Source organism: Stenella coeruleoalba (genome assembly GCF_951394435.1).
Source record: "Stenella coeruleoalba genome assembly, chromosome: 2".
Classification (NCBI taxonomy): domain Eukaryota; kingdom Metazoa; phylum Chordata; class Mammalia; order Artiodactyla; family Delphinidae; genus Stenella; species Stenella coeruleoalba.
Genome location: NC_137147.1, coordinates 93,179,715 through 93,201,111, shown reverse-complemented (window position 1 = coordinate 93,201,111; position 21,397 = coordinate 93,179,715). Strand labels below are relative to the sequence as shown.

General features: G+C 47.8%; 1 protein-coding gene across 1 annotated transcript in view; it reads left to right on the top strand.

Moving 5' to 3' along the window:
- Window positions 1–422: 422 nt before the first annotated feature.
- TNFAIP8L3 (TNF alpha induced protein 8 like 3) overlaps window positions 423–21,397 on the top strand; it is a 40,591-nt gene continuing 19,616 nt past the window's right edge. The window contains exon 1 of the mRNA XM_079913788.1: window positions 423–685. Coding sequence (XP_079769914.1) covers window positions 634–685 — 52 coding nt within the window. The 5' untranslated portion in view covers window positions 423–633. The remainder of the gene's footprint in view (window positions 686–21,397) is intronic.

The window sequence follows — 21,397 nt, the reverse complement described above, 5'->3', positions numbered from 1 at the left end:
GGACAAAAGGGAACTCTGATTGTCTCCATTTTCCAGGTGAGGAAACGGGCACAGAGAAGTTAAGTCACTCGGCCAAGGTCTCCGAACTGTGGAGTTAGACTCGAACCCGGGCAGCCCCAGCACGCCCACTCTAAACCTCCCCTTTTCCTACTTGGGTAGAGGCGATTTTTCACCTAAAACTTCTCCAAACTTGGCCACTTCCAAGGGAAGGGGCTCAGCCTCGCCGGCTCGCCACGACCTCGCCCGGCTCCACAAGTTCAGGACTCCGGGCGCCCGATGGGGGCGCGGGTGGAGGAGCGGCACCGCCCCCCGGGTATTTAACCCCAGGCTGGAGCGCGCGGGGCGCCGGACGCTCCTGCTCCTCCCCACTAGCGCCTCCCCGCCCTCCTCCCCGCGCTCTCCCGGCGCACCCCACCCTCCGCCCCGCGCTCGCCTGGCAAGCAGGCACCGGCCGGCGGGCTCGGGGAGCGGGGAACGGGGCGCGGGCGGCGCTAGCCTCTGCCGAGCGGCCCCCCGGCCGCGGCCGCAGCGCACTGCCCGGCCGGAGTGCGACGCGGCAGCCCGAGTCCGGACGCCGGCCGGTCCCGTGCGCTCCGCGGACGGGCGGGGGTCTGTGGACGCCCGGCCGGCAGCATGGATTCGGATTCCGGCGAGCAGAGCGAGGGCGAGCCCGGGACCGCCGCAGGTACGAGGGGTCGCAGCAGCCCAGCCGGGAAGGCTGGGGCAGACAGGAGGGGAGGCCGGGGCGGGAAATCGCGAGTATTTCTCGGAGCGGCCAGGCGGGAGGCCGATCCCCAGCAGCCCGATCCTTTCCGGGCCGGGACTGGGATGGCTCTGCGCTGTGAGTTTGCTTTGGGGCTTTCTCCCCATTGCACTCGGGCGCTGGAGGGAGAGTAGGTGCATTTGCGGGTGGCTCTCGGCGCTGCGGGACTCCGGCAGCGGGCTCCGGTCGCCGGGCTGCTGGCGGTGGGGCAGGGTTCGGGTATTCCGCGTCCTGTAGTTTGCTGCAGCGAGGGTTGCTGCATATCTGCTTTTGGAAATAACTTTCCGAGCGCCGGCCGGCTCCTCGAACCCCGGGCGCCAGGGACGCTGCGGAACAGGTGACCCGCTCCGAGGGCGTGACACGACGCTCTGGGAAGGAAAGGCACCCGCGGGTGGGCGGGCAGGAGTCAAACCACAGCTCGTGGTTGCGGTTCCCGAAGCTGCTAGATGAGCCGATGCAGAAGCGTTGGCCCATCGCTGCCCTGCATGCGCGGAGGAGGTCCCCACGAAGGGTCCGGGAAGACAGACGCGGCGGCGGCGCGCGGGGTCCCGGCTTCGCCTTTAAGGGACGCCGCCAGCTTTTCACAATCGATAGTTATCGAAGCGACGGGTGGACGCTTACTTAGGAAATAATGAATGTCCTCCCCCTCCTCTCCCTGATACTGAGCAACAGGAGGAAGCCACCCACAGCCTTGGGTCGACTTAACCGCGGGCTCTGCCCCCCTCCACCAGCCCGCTCTGCCCGCCTCCTGCAGGTCCACGGGCGGGAGACCTATGGCCCTCCCACGTGACCGTGGCTCGCCACGCCCTCGTGGCCCTGCAGGCTAGCCCTGGCCAGCAGACCTGTGACCTGAGACCTGGAACCCTCCTGGTACAGGCCTGAGGGCCCGGACTAGTCCCCAGTCTTCCCAGTGTCAGGCCAGTGTCCTGAGGGTGGGGACCGGGTGACCGGAGGCACCGTCAGCCCAGGTGTGGGTGTAGGAAGGCAGGCTCAGGAACCAGGTGGGACAGCGCCAGGAGCTGTACCAAGGGCCCTACGTATACTATTCTCCTTTATCTTCACAGCACCTAGCCAGGTGGTTGTTATCTCCATTTTACAAAGATTCAGAAAGGCTAAGTGGCTTACCCACGAATCAGAGCCAGGGAGTAGCCAAGGGCGGATTGACTCCCTTTATACTGCATCATACCCCTCAGCCTCTCACAGGGTGGCTGTGGTCAACACCTACAGCTGGGTGGGAAGAGATGAGGATGGAGGAAAAGAAAGATGGCATCGTCAAGATGCCCGTGTGTGAGGATGCCTGTGTGTGTGCAAGGGCCACCTGCTTTGTGTAAGTATGTGTGGACATAAGTAATAAACATGAGCCCTTCTCGAACCTGTATGTTCCTGTGACTGTGAAGCACAAAGATCTTGTTTCACAGGTGGCTTGTGGATCTCTTCATATCATTTAAAAGTTCCAGTGGGTGTTTTGTGTCTATCTAAGTATATCTCTAGAGCTCAAAAGGAGGGGGAGTGAGTACATTGACACTGACACTTTACTCTCTCAAAATCGGAGGAACTAACATGCTCTCCCTACTCTCACCCTCAGATCTTTCATGCCAGTTGATGGAGAAGGGGAGGAGGATAAGGAGGCTTTGAGAAAGAGGAGGGGAGGGGAAGGGAGGGGCAGGAGACACTCAGAAGAGTTGGTACTTGGATGAAAGGGGAGGGAAGGAGTTCTTAAGAGTCCAGTTGCTTCTCCCCACAGCCTGCCCAGCAAGGAGTATCCCAGGGTGTTCATGTGTGTTTGTGTCAGAAGACCTCTGCACAACTAACAGCAGTTGTGACTACTGAGGTCAGATGGGTCTGATGAAGAATAGGGCAGCCAGCTCTCTGAGCTGTCACCATTTGTTTGTGCCTTACTGTTTTCTACAGTCATTTCTTCTTCCTCTCTGTGCTTGAATCTCAAGTTGAACATTTATTTGAATGTCACAAGCCATTCTGCTAAATGGCATTCAGTCTCCCTCATTATTTTCAGTCTTAAAGTATTCTTCGCGACAAAGCTTCAAAACTAGTTGCTAATGCATCGCCTTGCTATGGCTGCATCCTATCAAATGGAAACTCCTGTTGCAGCTTCAGATACTGGTTAAATTATCCATAGGAGTTGACCATTGTTCCTGTAAGTAACATGACATTCATCTGTGGACCTGTATCTGTGCAAGCTGGATGGGTTTATAACTGAGAAGCACAGCAGAGGAAGTGGGATCTCTCGAAGTATTAACGTGTGTGTCTGTGTGTACCTACCTCACAGGGAGATAAGGTGAAGGGCTGCTTCCTCCTCAGTGCCCTCCCCTTCCTGAACTTATGAAAAAGCCCTGCCATAAGACAGACCTTATTAAGGTCCTGAGCCTGGACTCTGGAATCAGAAAGACTCAGGTCTCAATCTCTACCTGACGGGCAAGTTACTTAACATCTCTAAACCTCAGTTTCCCCCTCTGTAAAATGGGGAAACAATAGTACAAGCCCGGGGTGGGGGGGGGATGTGAGGATTAAATAACACATGAAAAGTGTTCCTCCTGGTAATCATTCAGTAAATGGCAGCTGCTATTTTTATCACCTGATTGGATTATGTTGTAAGAACACTGCTAAATAATGTACCCCAGAGCTTTGTAAAATGTAAATCACTAGGCATGTGTGAAAAAATTCGTATTATTGTCGTTATTATCACATTAATGTAACTGCCTAAGGAGATTTGTTTTGAATTTTATCCTTTTCACTCTCTCATTCCCCACCCGCCCCCCCCTCTTTGTTTGGGGGAAGTTATTTTTAAGGTACGTCTTCTCATGCACATCATCTTCCAGCTGAAGTCATAAAGATGGGAACATTCAAAACTACTGCTTTCACCATCCTTTGCTTTCAGCTCTAGAGAAACTTGCACAAAGTAGAGAAGGTGGCCTTACCCAGTCCACCTGATAACCTGGAGATTAGCCACTTTCATGCCACTTCCAATAGAAGAAGAGGCGTTAATTGCCCCCCACACACTGGTGCACCTTTTCCCTTCAAGGTAACAGGAGAAACAGGAGGTACTCACCATTCTCCTCTCCATTTTTGCCCATGTCGTAGCCTTCCCAGTCAAAAATTGGCAGAGTGAGGAAATCTCTGAGCACCACCTACTCTTTACTGTACCCCTTTCAAGAGACTTTTCCAAAGAGCTCCCCAGTATCTGCTGTGCAGCTCTCTCATCAAGCAATACCCTGCATAGGAAGTAAAGGGGGTGTGTATGGATGAGATTTGTCTTAATCTGCATTTTCTGTTTTTCAGGAAGCACAGGATGGTGCTTCTAAGTCATTCTGCTGCCTGCAGCTCTCCTCTGCCTTTCTGTCATTTTATGGTTCTTTCTATGATAAGGAAAGAGGGTTTATGGAACACTGGATTCTTTCCAGAGACCCAACTTGGCAGTCTCTCCTTTGACAAACCCACCATCCATCTCTCAGAAATCCTAGAGCTTGGTGTATTAACTCGGCAATGATTTGAGTCTTTCCTAGGAAATAACAAGCGAGTAAACATTAGCAGTGTCCGCTTTTTCCCTTTCTGACTTATAAGACAGAGATAGTCTACCCAGCTCAAGAGGACAAGCTCCTTCCACCCAGAGCTAGGTGGTCTGGGGCAGTCAAGCTGATGGAGCATCCCTGTGGCTGGGTAGGTGCTACAGAAAAGCATTTCTGTGTGATGGAATCAGGATGTGGTAGGGAAACTTCAAAATAATAAAAGAAGTAGGAAAACAGCAGGCCGCTGACTTTGTCCTTCCTGTCTTTCCCATCGCCTCGGTCCTAAGCTTGGTCCTTGTGAACAAACTGGCAAGGAGTGGGTAGGATTCAATAGTTGGCCAAGAGGAGACAAGACGTTTCAGAAGTCAGACACCATTGAGCAAAGGCACAGATAAACAGGGAGGTGACTGGAGTGGAGGACATATACTAAGGAGTACTGGGAAGTAAAGTTAGGTGAGTGTAGGGAGAGCCACTGACAATAGGGGGTCTTAATAACTAGTACCTGATGGTGCCGAAGGAGCCCCCGTTGAGCTGATAGTAGAGCAGAGACATGACCGACTGAGATCTGGGTTTTCAGAAGCCACATCAGACAGACATGAAGTGCAGGGATGGCCTAGGCTTGGAGCCTCATGGCCACACAATCGGAGGGGATGGTAGCACTAAGCGAGGCAGAAGAGGAAGGATGCAAATGCCATTTCAGAGAAACAAACAACAGAAGTTGGTGACAGATTGTACAAAAGCAGTAAAAGGAGAGGGAGAGTGGAAGGGGACTGGCATGTTGAGTTGGGCTGAAGCAGGGAAATGCAGGGACTGGCTTCCCCACCCTGCCAGTGCTTCTTTTCTTTCCATCAGACACTTAATAGTGGTTACTTAAATTTTCTTAAAGGTGCTTTTCCCCTGTAGACAGTAAATTATGCTGGGGCATTGGTTTTGGAGGATCATGAGGTTCTGGAGTTTGTTGATTCTCATTGGGTTATTCATGGAGGCTATTCAGTAACCTTTGTCAACTGACAGAGTAACCTTTGACGATTGATGGACTGGCCGACCAAGGGCAGGGACCACCTGGGGATGATGTACTACTTGGCTATTAGTCATAGTCCCAGGTCTTGTTCTTATCTGTGGACATTTTCAGGGGCCTCTGCCTCATCCACATAGTGGGCTGCTTTGAGGGTCAGGGCCTTGTATTGTGCTTTCATGTTCCCAAGGTTTTATGGACATAATAAATGAATGAGCATCTTGAGGAGCCTCCTGAACTCTGCACTAAAAGGCCAGACAGGCAGCCAGAAACCTGTCCTATAAAGTAGAACTGCCAACGCTGTCCTTCAGTGTTTTGCTTCATTGTTTTAAGATTTCTTGCACTGTCTGGGACTCTGTGTTGGGAAGTATTGGGAAGTGCAAAGAGAGATAAGGACATAGTCCATCCTGTCTCCAGGGCTTGGGATCAGATAGGGAGATAGGAAGCATATACCGATGGCCACATCTTAAGCCAGTGCCAGAAGACTCTCACCCCCTTGCCCTGGGATTATACCCTGGCTGTGTCTCTGTTTATATGTTCTCTCTTGACACCATCCACTTTCCACTGTGTGCTTCACAGTTATTCCTGTACATGTCTCATCTCTTGTACTGGCCTTCGCTCCCTAAGGAGGTAAAGACTGGGTAAAGACTGGGTCTTTTGCACCTGTATCAGCACCCACAAACACCACCTGCGTGCCCTAAACACAGCGGTAGGTTGCTGGCTGGCTGGCTGGCTAGATAGATGGACGGATGTATAGATGATATTGCAGGTTGGTTCCCCAGGAAGCAGACTCTGAGATGGAGGTTAGCATGCAGTGTGTTTATTTGGGGATGCTCTTGGGATCAATACCTGGGAAAGAGAAAGGGAGGGGAGGGATGCCAGACTGGGCAGAGTGAGAAGCTGAGCTGCAATGCAGATCCAACAATAGCCTCGAGCTCTGGAGCTGGAAAACCCTTCAGAACTGAGTTGGGGGACTTCCCTGGTGGTACAGTGGTTAACACTCCACACTCCCAATGCAGGGGGCCCAGGTTTGATCCCTGGTCAGGGAACTAGATCCCACATGCTGCAACTAAAGATCCCATGTGCCGAAACTAAGACCCAGTGCAGCCAAATAAATAAATGTTAAAAAAAAAAAAAGAAAAAAGAACTGAATTGGGGTGAGGGGCCAGGCCTTTATATCCCCTGACACAATGATTAGTCATTAGATTCATGCCATCCCTGCATCTTGGGCGAAGCTGTTCCCTTCAGCTGAGGGCTGTCTGCAGACATCACTACCAGCAGCTTGTGAAGTGCTTAGTCCTTCATTCCGGAAGGGAACCTGGGCCGTACGTACATCGTACATCGTGCATTCACCACAGATGGCCTCCAAAGTTCCTCAGGGATGTTTCATGATGGATGGCAGCCCTGCATACGGGCAGAGTTCAGGGGATAGTTGTTGAGCTATAAACATTATCTAGACCTCATTAGGGCAATTTAGATAGCCAGATGGAATTAGCCATTTTAGACCTCACAGATCCAATAGATATTGGCTGATCCTCTGTTTTGTGTTCAGTGTGTGGAGGTGCTATGGTAGTACACCGAAATGGAATTAGATGTGGCCCCGCCCTCAAGAGGCTTGCAGCCAAAGGGAGAGAAAACACCCACCCAAAAGGAATCTGCAAGACTGGGCGGCATCAGCAATAAACAGTGTCGGTTTTGGAGCACGGGGCATCATGGCTTGGGGTTCTGGTGGGGAGGCTTCATGGAGGAGATGGGCCTTGAGGATCGCCTGGAAGGAGTGAAGGATTTAGATGGGGGAGAAGAGCAAGTCAGGGGAAACAGAGGAGGTGGCAAGGACAGGAGCCTGTGAGAAGCATGGCCTGGAGCAGTGGGGCCCCCTTAGAGGGCTAAAAGAGAGGAGAGGGCGGACCTGCTCAAAACATAACACTGGATGTTGCAGTGATTGTGGCCAGCATGTAAGTTTCTGGGAGCTGGAGACAGAATGTGTGTGTAAATGTAAAGCTCTATTTCCTACTTTATTTTTCTCTAAAAACACGGCGCCTGCTGTTTTATTTCTCATCAAAACCAAATCATAGTCACACTTCCCATTAGCACTTTTCTCTAACTGGTTCATTGTCCTACAGAGTTACCATTGGCTCCCATTTGAATTCACATGTAAATCTCTTTAAAGACCCTATATACATAATTTTGTTTTGTTTTTCAGTCACTTGGCTTCCAACTCTTTCTGTAAAATGCCTGTGTAGGTGGGTGTTTGGGCTGTATTCTGTACAAGTATAGAAATAAAGGATAGAGAAGAAGAATATAAAAAATAAGTTTCCTGTGATACCTCAATCCAAGAAAACATATGAGAGTGAGTACCTTTTCCCCAACATATATTAAGACATGCCTCCAAAATATATTATTTTTTTATACATCAGACATGCTCTTTTTAGGCAACTGCATAACACAAATTCTGAAACTGCTTTAGAACAATCTTCACGTTCATATTGGGTTTCCTAAACATCATTGCCTGGGAATAAATTTGAGCCTGTTCATGGAAAATCTAGTGTGCAGACTATAAACATGGAAGGCTTGGCAGCACAGAAAGTGCTAGACACACCCTAATAGAAACCAGTATTTTGTAATTCAGTTCTCCAGGAAAAAAAAGGAGACACTTTGGTGGTATCCAAATACTGGTTTAAACAGTTGAAAAACCACAGCAGCAGCCACTAGCTTCTAGGTTGTCTTCTGGAAAGTAAAATACGCTTTCCGGGAAACTATTCTAGCCCCGAAAGGAAGCATTTTGGTGATGCGTAGCTTCATGGAGACTCCCAGTTGATATCTGTATGGTAGAGGCATCCAGTTTCATGTGCAGGAGGAAATTCTGTAAAAGGTTGTTCTGGTGAGCACACATGTCCTGCATCCCTGATTTGGGGCCTGGGAGTTATGCTGGGAAGGTAAACAGATTTTCAGTGAATAATATGGGAGGGAAGTGATGGGGGCTGTCTGCTGGCCTCTGCAGCAGCTTTCCTACCACGTTTGAGTCTGGTTCCTTGGAGTAACGTTAAGAAAGTCAGGGAGAGAAGGCTGGGGTTCAGGTTACAGGGTAGAGAAACTAGGTTTAAGAAGTTGTGCATATATCAAACAAGATGAGAAATTGTGAGGATAGTCTTTACCAGCCAGAGTCCAGCCCCAGAGGGCTAGTACTGAATGTAAAATAATAATGATGTTTTGAATTTTTATTTAATTTTCTATTAATTAAGCACATACAATGTATTTCAGACTGGGTTAACTGTTTATATGGTATTTAAGCCTTCTATAGACCTTCTGGGCTAGGTACTATAAATAACCCCATTTTATAGACCAGGAAACTGAGGCACAGAGAGATTAAGTAATTTGCTCAGGGATGTGCAGCTTCTCAGTGGGTATGAAGCCAGTCTAACTAACTCCAAAAACAGTGCTCTTTACCAGGTAGACTATGTAGTTAGATCGATGGATGCCACCAGGTTCCTTTACATCCCCCACCAGCTCCCACAGGGCCCTCAGACCGTTAAGTTCCTTCATTAGCCTCCTTCTGGTAGGTTAGGACATTAGATCTCCAGAAAGCCCTGCTTTAAGCTGCAGACATTACCTGCGGTGGCCCAATAACACATGGGCAAGGATAGGCTGTCACAGGCTCCAGAACAGGGGCTGGTGAGGGTTGGTTTGGGAGGGAAGATGAGGGGAGCAGCACAAAGCAGCTGTCAGAGAGAGAAGGTCCTGGGAGGACCCTGCAGCCACGTTCATGTCTAGGGTCCTGGGAACCTGGTGGGTGGTGAATGTGGCAAACCCCAAGAGGAGAGAAGGGTTGAGAAGCAGAGTCAAGAGAGGTGCAAAGACAAACAAATGTTCCCTCTATCAGAGTGTACTTAGGTTGGGTCCTAAAGTACTTTTTCCACTCCAGCATTTAGAATCATTCCAGATACAGAATCCCTAGGACAGGGTGACCAGTTGGATTCAAGGGCAAGAGAAAACTCGAAGATAAGACTGTAGTGCAATGAAGAGAACTTGAGATTCTGAGCTGGACAACTGGGGTTTGAGTTTTTAGTGGTGTCTCTTACGTATTGTTTTTTAGTGACATTTATTTTCCACCAAAGGAATGCAAGCTCATGGTAGAATATGTGAAAATAGTACAAAGAGGAAAATCAGATCGAGCCCTAAGAATAGATGTGCTTTTCCAGAAGAATGTCGTCCAAAAGCAATCCTGAAAAGATGCAAGAGACCTTTATTTGGGGAAGAAGGGGTTTTGTAAGAAAACAAGAGTCCCCCTTCTGAAATATTTACTTGGGGACACTAAGAACATTGGCTACACTGCCAGGCAGCATCAGAACCAGAATTGGAGCCCACACACTCTGGCTCCTCTATCGTTCCCCCAAAACATATATAATTTTTTAAAAGGATCGGAGTTATTCTGGGTGTTGGGATATCTAAGGGACCCCTGCTATGTTTCCTTCTGACACCTTCCACTGTGTTCTTGACAACCCTCCCCCCTTTTCCTCTCCTGAGCTTTTTCCCTCCCAGCACAGCTGCCCAGAGGTCAGACACTACAGGAGCACACCAGGCCCTTCCCAGATACCCAGCCCACTTTCCAGGTCAGGAGAGCCCTACACGGAGCCCTCAGAAGATTCTTACATTTTTTTAATACCCAAGAGGAATTTGGTAGGTTTTACAGATGCACAGTGACAATTGCAAAGGTTAGTTTACTTTAATAGCTTCCAGCTTCAGAAATAGATTTATTGGCCTCTAGTTCTCCAATTATGTTTTTAATCTTTGTTTAAATTGATTTTTCATTTTGTAAGGAAAGAGGGAAATTTGTTCATCTGTGTTAGCCTCTCTCACCCTTAATGTTTAATTCAGTGATTCAATCTCAGTCACATGAAGCAGGCAGAGCTAAGTTAATACAGAGTCAACTTTTAGCGAGCCCAGAGCAGTATCTGATGGGAATTAAACCTGAATTTTCTTGACTTTTTTTTCCCTTTTGATTTCTCTGACTTTGTATAATCCTGGTTTCCCTGCACGCCTCCTCAATTGCTCCTTCTGCATCCCTCATTAATATCTTTTTCCTACCTGTGTCTCCTAAGGCTGAGCTCTCGGCCTTGTTCTTTTCTACCAATACACTTTCATTTGGAAAAGACCACCCGTTTTTCCAGCGTGAAGCTAAAGATTCCCAAAGCTGTGGTCTAACACGTTCCTCTCTCCAGAGCAAGAATCCTGCCTTTCAAAGTCGTCTGGACCTCATCTTCTCACTGTCCAAGAGACACGTCAACTCAGCACAGCTACACCCGGACTGTTAACTTTCCATCACTTTCTCTCAACAACTCTGGTGGCCTCACCAGCTGCCAAGTCATTCAGAGTTAAATTGTGAAGTCATAAGAACAATGAAATATCCTACACACATGATTTCATAGCAAAACCAGGACATGGAGAAAGCAGGTATTATTTACAGTTTACAGATAAAGAAACAGATGCACAGAGATTACCCCAAATCACAAAGTAAGTGGTAGATTTTCATTATTTAAAGCTGCTCCCCCCAAAGGGGGAGCAGAAACAAATCTAAATATCCAACCTAAACATATAGGTAAATATTCAATTAAATAGTTATTGAATTACTAAATACATAATGACATTTCCACACAGAGGAATATTACTCAGCTGCTAAGAAAACTTAATTTGAAAAACATGTTATAGGTGTTTGCATTATAATGTATGAAGAAAGCTTGATAAAATATATATACATGTATATTTATTTATTCATGCATATATGCCCACATACCTATATATACATTCACCCCTTTTTTAAAGATTTTATTGAAGTATAATTGATTTACAGTGTTGTGTTTAATTTCTGCTGTACAGCTAAGTGACTCAGTTAAACATATATATATTCTTTTTCATCCTTTTCCATTATGGTTTATCACAGGATATTGAACATAGTTCCGTGTGCTATACAGTAGGACCTTGTTGTTTATCCATCCTATATATAATAGTTTACATCTGCTAATCCCAAACTCCCAATCCATCCCTCTCCCCACTCCCCCAGCAACCACACGTCTGTTCTCTATGTTTGTGAGTCTGTTTTTGTTTCATAGATCAGACACCCCTTTTTTATAGAGAGAAGGGGAGGAAAATCTCTCCCTCACATTCACATACATGCATTTTTTTTTAATGCTGGAACAGAATTAACCATTCTATATGATGAGTTTATAGGCAATTTTAATTTCCTTCTTTGTGCTTTTCTTCCAGATTTTTTCTCAATGAGTATGTATAACTTTCAGCAGGTAATTATTTTAAAAACAACCACCGAATGAGATTCAGTGGACTTATCCGTCCTCTGTGATCCACTTTCCCATAAGGCCAGGCCTCAGTGGGTCCTTCCTGCCTGCCCACTGGTGGGGGTGTGATTCCAGGCTTCTCTCTTCAGCCTTCTTCCTACCCACCCATTGCCCTGGCTTCAGCTCTGCAGCCTCTCTCCCCCTCATCACACCCTCCCCTCTGAGCCCACCTGGCCTGGGCCCTCACACCAGGTAGAGGAAGTATAAATAGTCAAGGTGGATGATGAGCTCATAGGTTTGAAGCCAAGGGCACCAGAGCCTCACCGGCCAAACAGACCTGCTGGGTGAGCTTGCTGACGCCGCCATTTTGGCTCTAGACTGTGGCCTTACTGTTGCTCACTGACCAGCAGTGTGTGTAGCTGGCATCCCTGACGCTCACTCCCTCCCTGACCCCCATCCCAAACATGAATGACTTTCACTTTCCACTTGTTCATCTACACATTGATTTTGTGTCTTTATTACTTTTACAATTAAAAAAAAAGAGGGGGGCATTTAAAATTCTGTTATAACAGGATTATTTGCTTTTAGTAGGTATTGGTCTGCCACCCCCAAGTTTGGTCTTTCCCAAAAAACTCATTATTGAAAAGTTATATGAGGGACTTCCCTGGTGGTCCAGTGGTAAAGAATCGCCTTCCAATGCAGGGGATGGGGTTTCAATCCCTGGTCAGGGAACTAAGATCCCACATGCCGCGGGGCACCGAAGCCCACATGCCACAACTACTGAGCTCACACCCCTCAACTAGAGAGCCCACATGCTGCAAACTACAGAGCCCATGCGCTCTGGAGCCCATGCGCCACAACTACAGAGCCCATGTGCTACAACTAGAGAAAAGAAAAAACCCGCACGCCACAACCAGAGAGGAGCCCGTGCACCTTAACGAAGAACCCGCACACCGTAACAAAGAGCCCGCACATTGCAACGAAAGATCCCACGGGCCTCAATGAAGATCCTGCATGCCACAACTAAGACCTGATGCAGCCATAAATAAATAAATAAAATTCCTTTAAAAAAAAAAAAGCTATATGATAATATTATATGTGTCTATTTCTGAAGGAATTAGACAGAAATGTATTGAGGTCTTGTAATAACCTATAATGGAAAAGAATCTGAAAAAGAATATCTGTAACTGAATCACTTTGCTGTACACCTGAAACTAACACAACATGGTAAATTAACTATACTTCAATTTTAAAAAAAGAAAATGTATTGAGGATTTCTTGTGCATCTTGGAGCTGAAGATAAGAGATATCATGGTCCCGGTATTCCTCACTGCCTCCCTGTCTCCACCTTATTTTACTCTAGTCCATCAAATAGGGGTAGCCCAGTCAGGAAGCTTGTAGAAAACAGAAGTGCTCACCCTTTAGACTCACATTTATCAGAGTTTCTAACCTAGTTTTAAATTAGCCCCAAGCACCCTTAATGATTGATTTTCCCCATCAGCCAGGATTTTGTCTATCTTTACTTTTTTTTTTTTTTTTGCGGTACGTGGGCCTCTCACTGCTGTGGCCTCTCCATTGCTGAGCACAGGCTCCGGACGCGCAGGCTCAGCGGCCATGGCTCACGGGCCCAGCCAATCCAAGGCATGTGGGATCTTCCCGGACTGGGGCACGAACCCGTGTCCCCTGCATCGGCAGGCGGACTCTCAACCACTGCGCCACCAGGGAAGCCCTATCTTTACTTTCTTGATTTATATTATAAAATATAATTATTTTACCCCTTTTCAGATTTAAAAACATAATATATATTAACTATGCATTTTCAACCCTTCCAGAAAAGTTCTTCCTTCCATTAAAAAAAAAATCACTTTCTTAATCTTCAAGAGGAAAGCAGTATGAGTTTCCTTATTAAGCAGCCATATTGTCTTATTAATGGCAAGTGGGTGAATATGACCACTGTGATTTTTAAGGGAGAGATAAGAGGATGTGAGAGGCAGAATAATTGAGATAGGAGTAAATTCTTACAGAAAGCAGGTGTTTATGTCGAGAATGATGGATGGTACATCCTAAGACCAGCAGGTGTAGTAAGCACCCAGACATTATCTCTAGAGAGTTGTCACCCAGCTTTCCCTTCACCCCAGGAGGCAAGTCAGTGATGGGCTGATGCTGATGCATGAAGAAGTCTAGTTCCAACCATCCTTGGTTTTCTTTGTTTCATTTTTGTTATTTAAAAAAAAAAAAAAAACCTCTCCACATAAATATAGCTCTGCCATATTGTTGTAACCCAAGAGAGTGGCTGAGGTCTGAGCCAAGCCTGAAGAGGGGTGAAGGTTGGTGATCATTAGGGGCCGAGACTGTCATACAGGCAGGATGCAGGCCAGGCAAGGACTAAATGCAGCTGGTCAGGGGGTTGGGTCACGTGGCAGGGAAGCCAGAGGGGCAAGGGGCTGTAGGCCAGGCCCATGCTCTTGAGGGTCACTTGGCCTGCAGCAGGTCTGCCAGTCACAGCTGCCCCGGCCTTCTTGGGCCTCTCCACCCGGATAGTAGCCCCTTTTAATATTAAAGAGTACAAAACTTTGAGAAAAGCTGGCTTCCAGCAGGGGCCCTCTGACCTCTGACCTCCACCCCAGGAGCAAGTCCTTCTCCTGACTTCCCTTCCAGCCCGTCTCCCTGGCCCCAGATCTCCCTGCCTTATCCTTGGTGCCTCCCTTCCCTGCAGCCCCTCGCACCCAGGTGCTCCTCTCCATTTCCTCTGCCTTGGTCCCCCCACCCATCGCACGAGCCCTCCTGGGTGCTAGAGGGACTAAGGTAGTGGAAACTTGGAGATGGAGAAGTATGGCTTGTGAGTGGAGACCTGTCATGAAGCGAAGATCTTTAAGCTTCCAGAGAGAAAAACCAGGCCCTTAACGCACTAGTTTTCCAAATAGCAACACCGAGGGCTAAACAACAATGGTGCAGTGTCTTTGAATTCTCAAGGTGAATGACTGGTGATGTAAAGTCCTGAACCCAGTCAAACCATCAGTCAAGTGTGCGGCTAGACTACAGCAGCAGTCCCCAACATTTTGGCATCAGGGACCGGTTTTGTGGAAGACAATTTTTCCACGGACCTGGTGGGGGTCGGGGGGGAGGATGGTTTCGGGATGATTCAAGCGCATTACATTTATTGTGCACTTTATTTCTATTATTATTACCTTGTAATATATAATGAAATAATTATACAACTCACCATAATGCAGAATCAGTGGGAGCCCTGAGCTTGTTTTCACTTGCCACTCACTGATAGGGTTTTGGGTTTTTTTTTAAACATCTTTATTGGAGTATAATTGCTTTACAATGTTGTGTTAGTTTCTGCTGTATAACAAAATGAATCAGCTATATGCATACGTACATCCCCATATCGCCTCCCCCTTGCATCTCCCTCCCACCCTCCTTATCCCACCCCTCTAGGTGGTCTCAGAGCACTGAGCTGATGTCCCTGTGCCATGCAGCTACTTCCCACTAGCTCACTGATAGTGTTTTGCTGTGAGCCTGCAAGCAATTGATTTATTATGGTCTCTGTGCAGTCAGACCTCTCTGCTAATGATAATCTGTATTTGCAGCTGCTTCCCAGCCCTAGCATCACTGCCTCAGCTCCACCTCAGATCATCAGGCATTAGATTCTCCTAAGGAGCACACAACCTAGATCCTTCACACCCATAGTTCACAGTAGGGTTCGCGGTCCTATGAGAATCTAATGCCACCGCTGATCTGACAGAAGGCGGAGCTCAGGCGATAATGCGAGCGATGGGGAGCGGCTGTAAATACAGATGAAGCTTCGCTCACTCGCCTGCCGCTCACCTCCTGGTGTGCGGCCTGGTTCCTAACAGACCATGGACTGGTACCAGGGGATTAGGGACCCCTGGACTAAAGTCATTGTATGATAAGTTAGATCTCAAAAAAATTACCTTACCGTGTTCCCTTCCTCAGGGAGCTGCCAGGTCAGGAGTCAGCCAACTGAGGCTCCCAGGCCCAGTCAAGCCTGTTCCCTGCTTTTGTATGTCCAACAAGCTAAAGGCATTTTTACTTTTTTTAATGGTTACATTATAAATGGTTTTATAGGTACCTTTTGATACTTTGGGCCCTTTATTCTCTAGCCCTTTAAGGTAGTTTGCTGATGCCTGTGCTGGACAAAGTGTTCCACTGAAATGGAGAGCAAGTTAAGAAAGAGGAAGCCGTAAGACCCAAGAAGCAGGAGATGGACACAGGAGAGAAGGGATGAAGGAGGAAGGGAGAACCAGGCTGAGAGCCTGGAGCAGGCTTAGAGGGAAATGCACCCAGATTTGCGCCAGAGCACAAAGCGCTCCCAGAAGAGTCTCCAAAAAAGAAGACTGAAGTGGTAGATTAGTTGATGTGTTTGAACCTTTTGAGAAGAACCTTATATTCTGCTAAGAATTTTGAGAGTGAATTAGATAGAAAACTAATCAAAAGAAAAACAAGGCAGTGCTTAACGCCTGCGAGAACAAGATGAATAAGAAAGGAAATGCAGTCATGGAAGTTATAGAACATACATGACTCAGCTATGAATGGCATCTCAATCCCAGTAATGTAATCACTGAAGTTTGATTTAACCAAATATTGAAATAGAATCAAATCGGAAGGTGGAAGGAGAAATGAATGGAGAAGAGAGCTAAATTCTCACCTTCCTTAATAGGAAGTTAAAAGCAAATAAAATCAAGAACTAACAGTATAAGCATGTAATTTAAATATGTAGAGGTAATTATTAGTTGCAACAGCTAAAATAATTTAAAGTGTTTTGCCTCCAAAGAGCCAGCATCAGAAGTGGGCCAGAGGATGCTGCATTTTGTTATAAGCCTTATAGAATGGTTTGACTTTTTAAATAATGTACCTTTTTAAATAATGTAATATTACTTTGAAAATAAGTTTTTAAAAATAAAATGAAAAAGAAAAGTGACTGGTCAGCCCAGGGCGACCATGCCCAGGTGGGGAAGGGGCACAGTGGGGCAACCTCAGGCCCCTGAGTGGAGGAAGTAGGCGTCAGTGTCCCGAGGCCCCGCCAGCTCCAGTTATCATTATTTTTCCTGACATGAGTGTGAGTGCATTTCAATAAAATGTCAAGACTGTTAGCCATTCGTTCATGCAACAGTCTCTATGTGTCAATACCTGGCTAAAGTTGCAGCAATGAATAAATCATGATTCCTGCCCTCAAGGAGTTCACAGACTGGTGAGATATAAAGTCACTCATCCAGCCAATGGATGATTGCTCTCCATGGTGATAAGAATATACCAGAGGGAAAGGTGGTTGCAGAGAAAAGTCCTTCAGAGGTCAGAAGTCCTTCAAGGGAGCCCTGGAGGGTGAGGGGGGAGCCGATGTCCAAGCACAGGGGAACAGAATATGCACAGGTGCAGAGGGGACCCAGGCATAACAGAGCAGGACAGGTGACACCTATGTGTGGCCTGAAGTCCGAAGCTCAGAGTTTGTAGAGGATGAAGCTGGAGAGATGAACAGAAGATAGATTATCAGCTCAGCAACCAGCATGCCATGCTCAAGTGTCTGGACTTTGTCTTCAAGGTCATGGGAAGCCAGTCAGTGTTCTCTCTGGTGGAGTAGCATCATCAAAGCCAGTTCTCATCCCAGTGTGGAAATTAGAATGGAAGCTGCAGTAGAGAGGTAAGTGAGGAGATGGACAATCATTCAGGTGAGAAATGATGAGGGTCAGTACTAAGGTGGTATCAGTGAGACAGAGAAAGGCGGATACAATTGAAGATGTGAAGGAGGCTGAATTGACAGTCTGATGCCCCATTAGATGTGGGAGGTGAGAGAGAAAGAAGGCAAAGATGGCCCCCAGGTTCTTGTCCAGACACTGGGCAGGTGGCAGGGCCACATATAATACAAGGAGGAGGGTGCAGGGGGAGTGGGAGAAAGGGGATGAGGGAAGTTTTGAGCATGTGGAGGGTGAGAGGTCTGTGGGAATCTAGGTGGAGAGGTCTGGCAAGCAGTAACCTGTGGGGGTGGGCAAGTGGTGACATCTCACACTCAGGGACAGTGCGTGGCAAGAGAGAAGAGGGCCTTGAGTAAACTCAGAACACCTAGACTTCAGGCATGGACAGAGGAAAAGGAGTCCTGGCAAAGGCTGAGAAGGACCAAGAGGGGAGATCAGGAAAGCAGAGAATGAGGGAGGTTCGAGTGCCACTAGAGGTCAGGTGAGCCAAGGACCCAGGTGTGTGTCTCGGGGTGCTGCTGGCATTCCCTGTCCCAGAAATTACAGGATAGTTAGCATATCTGGCCCCGCCCACTAATGCCTGTAGAACCCTCCACTCACGTGCTGTGACAACAAAAATGTCTTCCCATGTTTCCAAACACTCCTCATGGACAATTAGAAGGCACTCGGTGACCTTGTGAGAGCCATTGCCATTGAGTTTGGGGTGAAAGCCAAGGAAGGACAAGACCACAGTTCCTCTGTCCTACTGTGGCCGTCCCTCCTCAGGCCTCTTCCTGGGCCCTCAGGCTCTCCTCTCCTCAATCCCCATTCTTTTCCCCATGACATCACTTCCTGGGCTGACCAGTCAGTGTTGGGTTTTGAGGTTTAAATCTAAATATTATTGAGCTCCTTCTATGTGCCAGGGACACCATGGTGGACACAGCAGTCCAGGTTCCCCGTTCCTGGAACTTGCAGTGAACAAACAGGTGACACCAGGTGGGAGGTCCTTGAACAGGCCCCAAGTAGAGAATTTGTTCTGGATAGAGGGAGGGCTCAGGGGAGGGGTGGGAAAGAGGACAGCAAGGGGTGCTTGGATCTGGAGAGAACATGCACCAAGCAATGGGTGAGACCAGGAAAAGGATGAGCTACTTTCTCTTGGGGGCAGAGAAGTGGCATAACAGGGATGTGAGTCCTGATGAGAAGAACTGGTCCTAGGGTTTTGGATACAACTCCTGTATGCAGCTGCGTCAGCACAGGGCAGCCTGCTGGGGCTGGCCATCTGCAACTTGGTCTTTGGGTGCTGAGGTCAGCACAGGGAGAAGCCTTGGGGAGAGCCTGCTGACCGCTGCTCTGTGGCAAGCACAGGCTGACGTCTGACAGAGGAGTCAAGGGCCCCAGGAAGCCAGGGGGTGGGGGGGATGCATTTTGGAGGAAAGCCAAAGAAAAGGAAAGATGGAGGCTCCAAGGTCAATGCCCCAGGCTTTCAGAAGGAGGGAAAAGCAGGAGGCATTCCATTGCTGAAGCACTGGCATTTGCAGAGCTGGGAGAGAGTTTGGTGGCTGGAGGGAAATCAGTGTGAGAGAAGGAAAGCTGAGAATCCCTCCCACTGACATGGGCTCTCATCTCATGAATACCCAGTGTGGGTTTTTTTTGTTTTGTTTTTTTTAATGGACTTAAAAACTCAGTTTCTGATTCAGAAGAGGTTATTATTAAATTGAGAATATAAAACAAATTAGCGGAATCATCTAGTCCAACTCCCTAATAGACGAAGATACCAGGAAGGTGAAGACTTGGGCCCAGCACACACAGTGAGCGCCCTGGGGGGCAGCAGGGGTGGGCCTGGGTGCTGGGCTCCTTCACCCCCTGCTGTGGGCTCAGTGGTGAGAGTCAGGACCAGGGGTTGGCTCTCCGGTTTTCCCTGTATTGGGGTTTTTCCCCATACTTGGGGGTCGACTCCATGGCCACAGCCCTGGCATCCTGACTCCCCAGGACAGCCATTATCAGCATCTTAGAGTGACTGCACCCAGTGACTTGATTTGAAACGGTGAAAGTTTTTGGTGGTATTGTCTTATATTACCATGAAGTATAAAGAATTTTATTTGGAAGCTTTTACTGCCTTTGAGACAAGTATGAGGAAAGTTTAATTTAGAAAGGAAGCCTCAGAGAAAGACACATTTATGGGCAACTTCCAGAGAGGCAAGTTTCCACAGCTACTCCCCTATTCAGAGTAGTTCCATCAGAGGAAGGCTTCCAGCAGAACTAAGGAGCCCAACCTCAGGGTACCTTGCAGGAGAGCAAGCTATCCGCCACCCCACCTCCCATTTGCAAACTGGGCCAGATACGACCGTGGCACGAGTGGATATCCAAACTGTGTCTTACTCACGTCTCAGATCTCAGATGCATGAACAACAAGAACAACAAAAAACAGTTACTACAGAATACAGGTAAGGGGTGTTATAAGTGATATATTACATATGCCCCTTTCCTGTTGTTTCACTCTCATACTGACTGAAATCCAAAAATGTCATTGTACAAAATTCTTACTTCACTAAAAAGAAATTAAGTAGAACATTGAGCAAGGCATACTGCTGGCTGCCAAATCATCTCCCATCCAGAAGTACCTTCTGGTTTCCTCTCCCTCATGTGTTTCAACCTCCCTAGTACAGCTAACTGTTTATCTTTTTTTTAAAGCTAAACTGAGGGTTAACATATTACTGTATTAATCTAATTACAGTACCTTCCAAGAGCCTCAGTTCTTTAGGCTTAAATACCCACTGTCTCAGGCTATATTTTCTGCAAATATAGATTAGAGTTTGTTCCATTTTATTGCCTGCTATTTTTTAAAAAACTTTTTAGGCTTTATATCTATCCCCAAATTGGAGAATTCCAAAGACTGACATTTTTATTGCATCAGTCTATTTACTAATTTCACGTATTACCAAGTTGGCATCCTCCCACGGCTCTGAATTCAGCATCCTGCTGGCATTCTTGTTAGCAGTCTGGTGGCCTGAGCCTGAGTTTTTGAGCACCTGCCATAGTGAACAGTTTGAGATCTGCCAACAGAGAGAGAGGATCACCCAGAGAGACAGACATGGCCTGTGCTATTCTGATCCCCAACAGCCCCTGAGTTTTGAAATAGCTTGTAAGCATGAAGGGACATGAATGGGGAGGCTCCGGGGGTGGCAGGAGGGATGGATGCTGCTGCCATGGAGAGAGCGTTCCTGATGGAATTGAGCACTGAGGGTGGGGTGGGGTGATGCATCTCGGCCCCCAGGTGATGCTGCTGCTTGTGGGGCACAGACAGTCAGCTCTATGTGAAAGGCAAGGGACGGACCTCATGCTGAGTTCAGTACATTTTTTCTTTTAGTGTGTTCGGTTCAGTCTACATTTTGTGAATACACACCTCATTCCAGTATGTATCCTGAACAGACAGACTGGGCCTCAAAGCCTGAGAAAATCATTCATTCAGTCATTCATTTAACAGACATTTATTGGACTACTTCTACTGGGTGGACACGGCCCTAGTTGTGAGGGTTCACAAGTCCCCCAAGCATTGGTCCTGTGAGAACTCAGCACCAGTCACAGTGCAGCAGCATGGGGAAAGGACTGTGCTGGAGTCGGGTGCGAGGGCCACTGTCCCCGGGAAGAAGGATGTGAGGGATGGCCATGGGCTCACAGTGGGAGGAGGCCTTCAGCTGGAACAGACAAGCTGTGGCTATGCCCCTTCTACCTAGGCAAGGGTCCATTGGATTCACCTGTGGGCATGAGAGGCCCTGCTGGTACTATTTGGCTTTCATCTGTCTGACTATCTTTAGCGAGTTGGGCTAGGGCACAGCCATCCTTGTGAAGGGGTGAGCCGCCCTTTGGCTTCTGATTTCAATATGACTTCTGACTGACATGGACAAGCAGGCCTCTGGTGGGAGGGCTGGGATGGGGGTAGGTGGAACCAAGGGGTCTGTCTGTGGGGCTCCCTCTCAGCATCACCTGCCACCTCCTGGCTCAGGAAGGAGCATTAGGAGGGAATACTGCCATATGCCAAGAGAAACCTTTGGACACCCTTTACCCCTACATGCAGACTGGTGCTGGGTTATTCGTTACTGTCCCCAGAC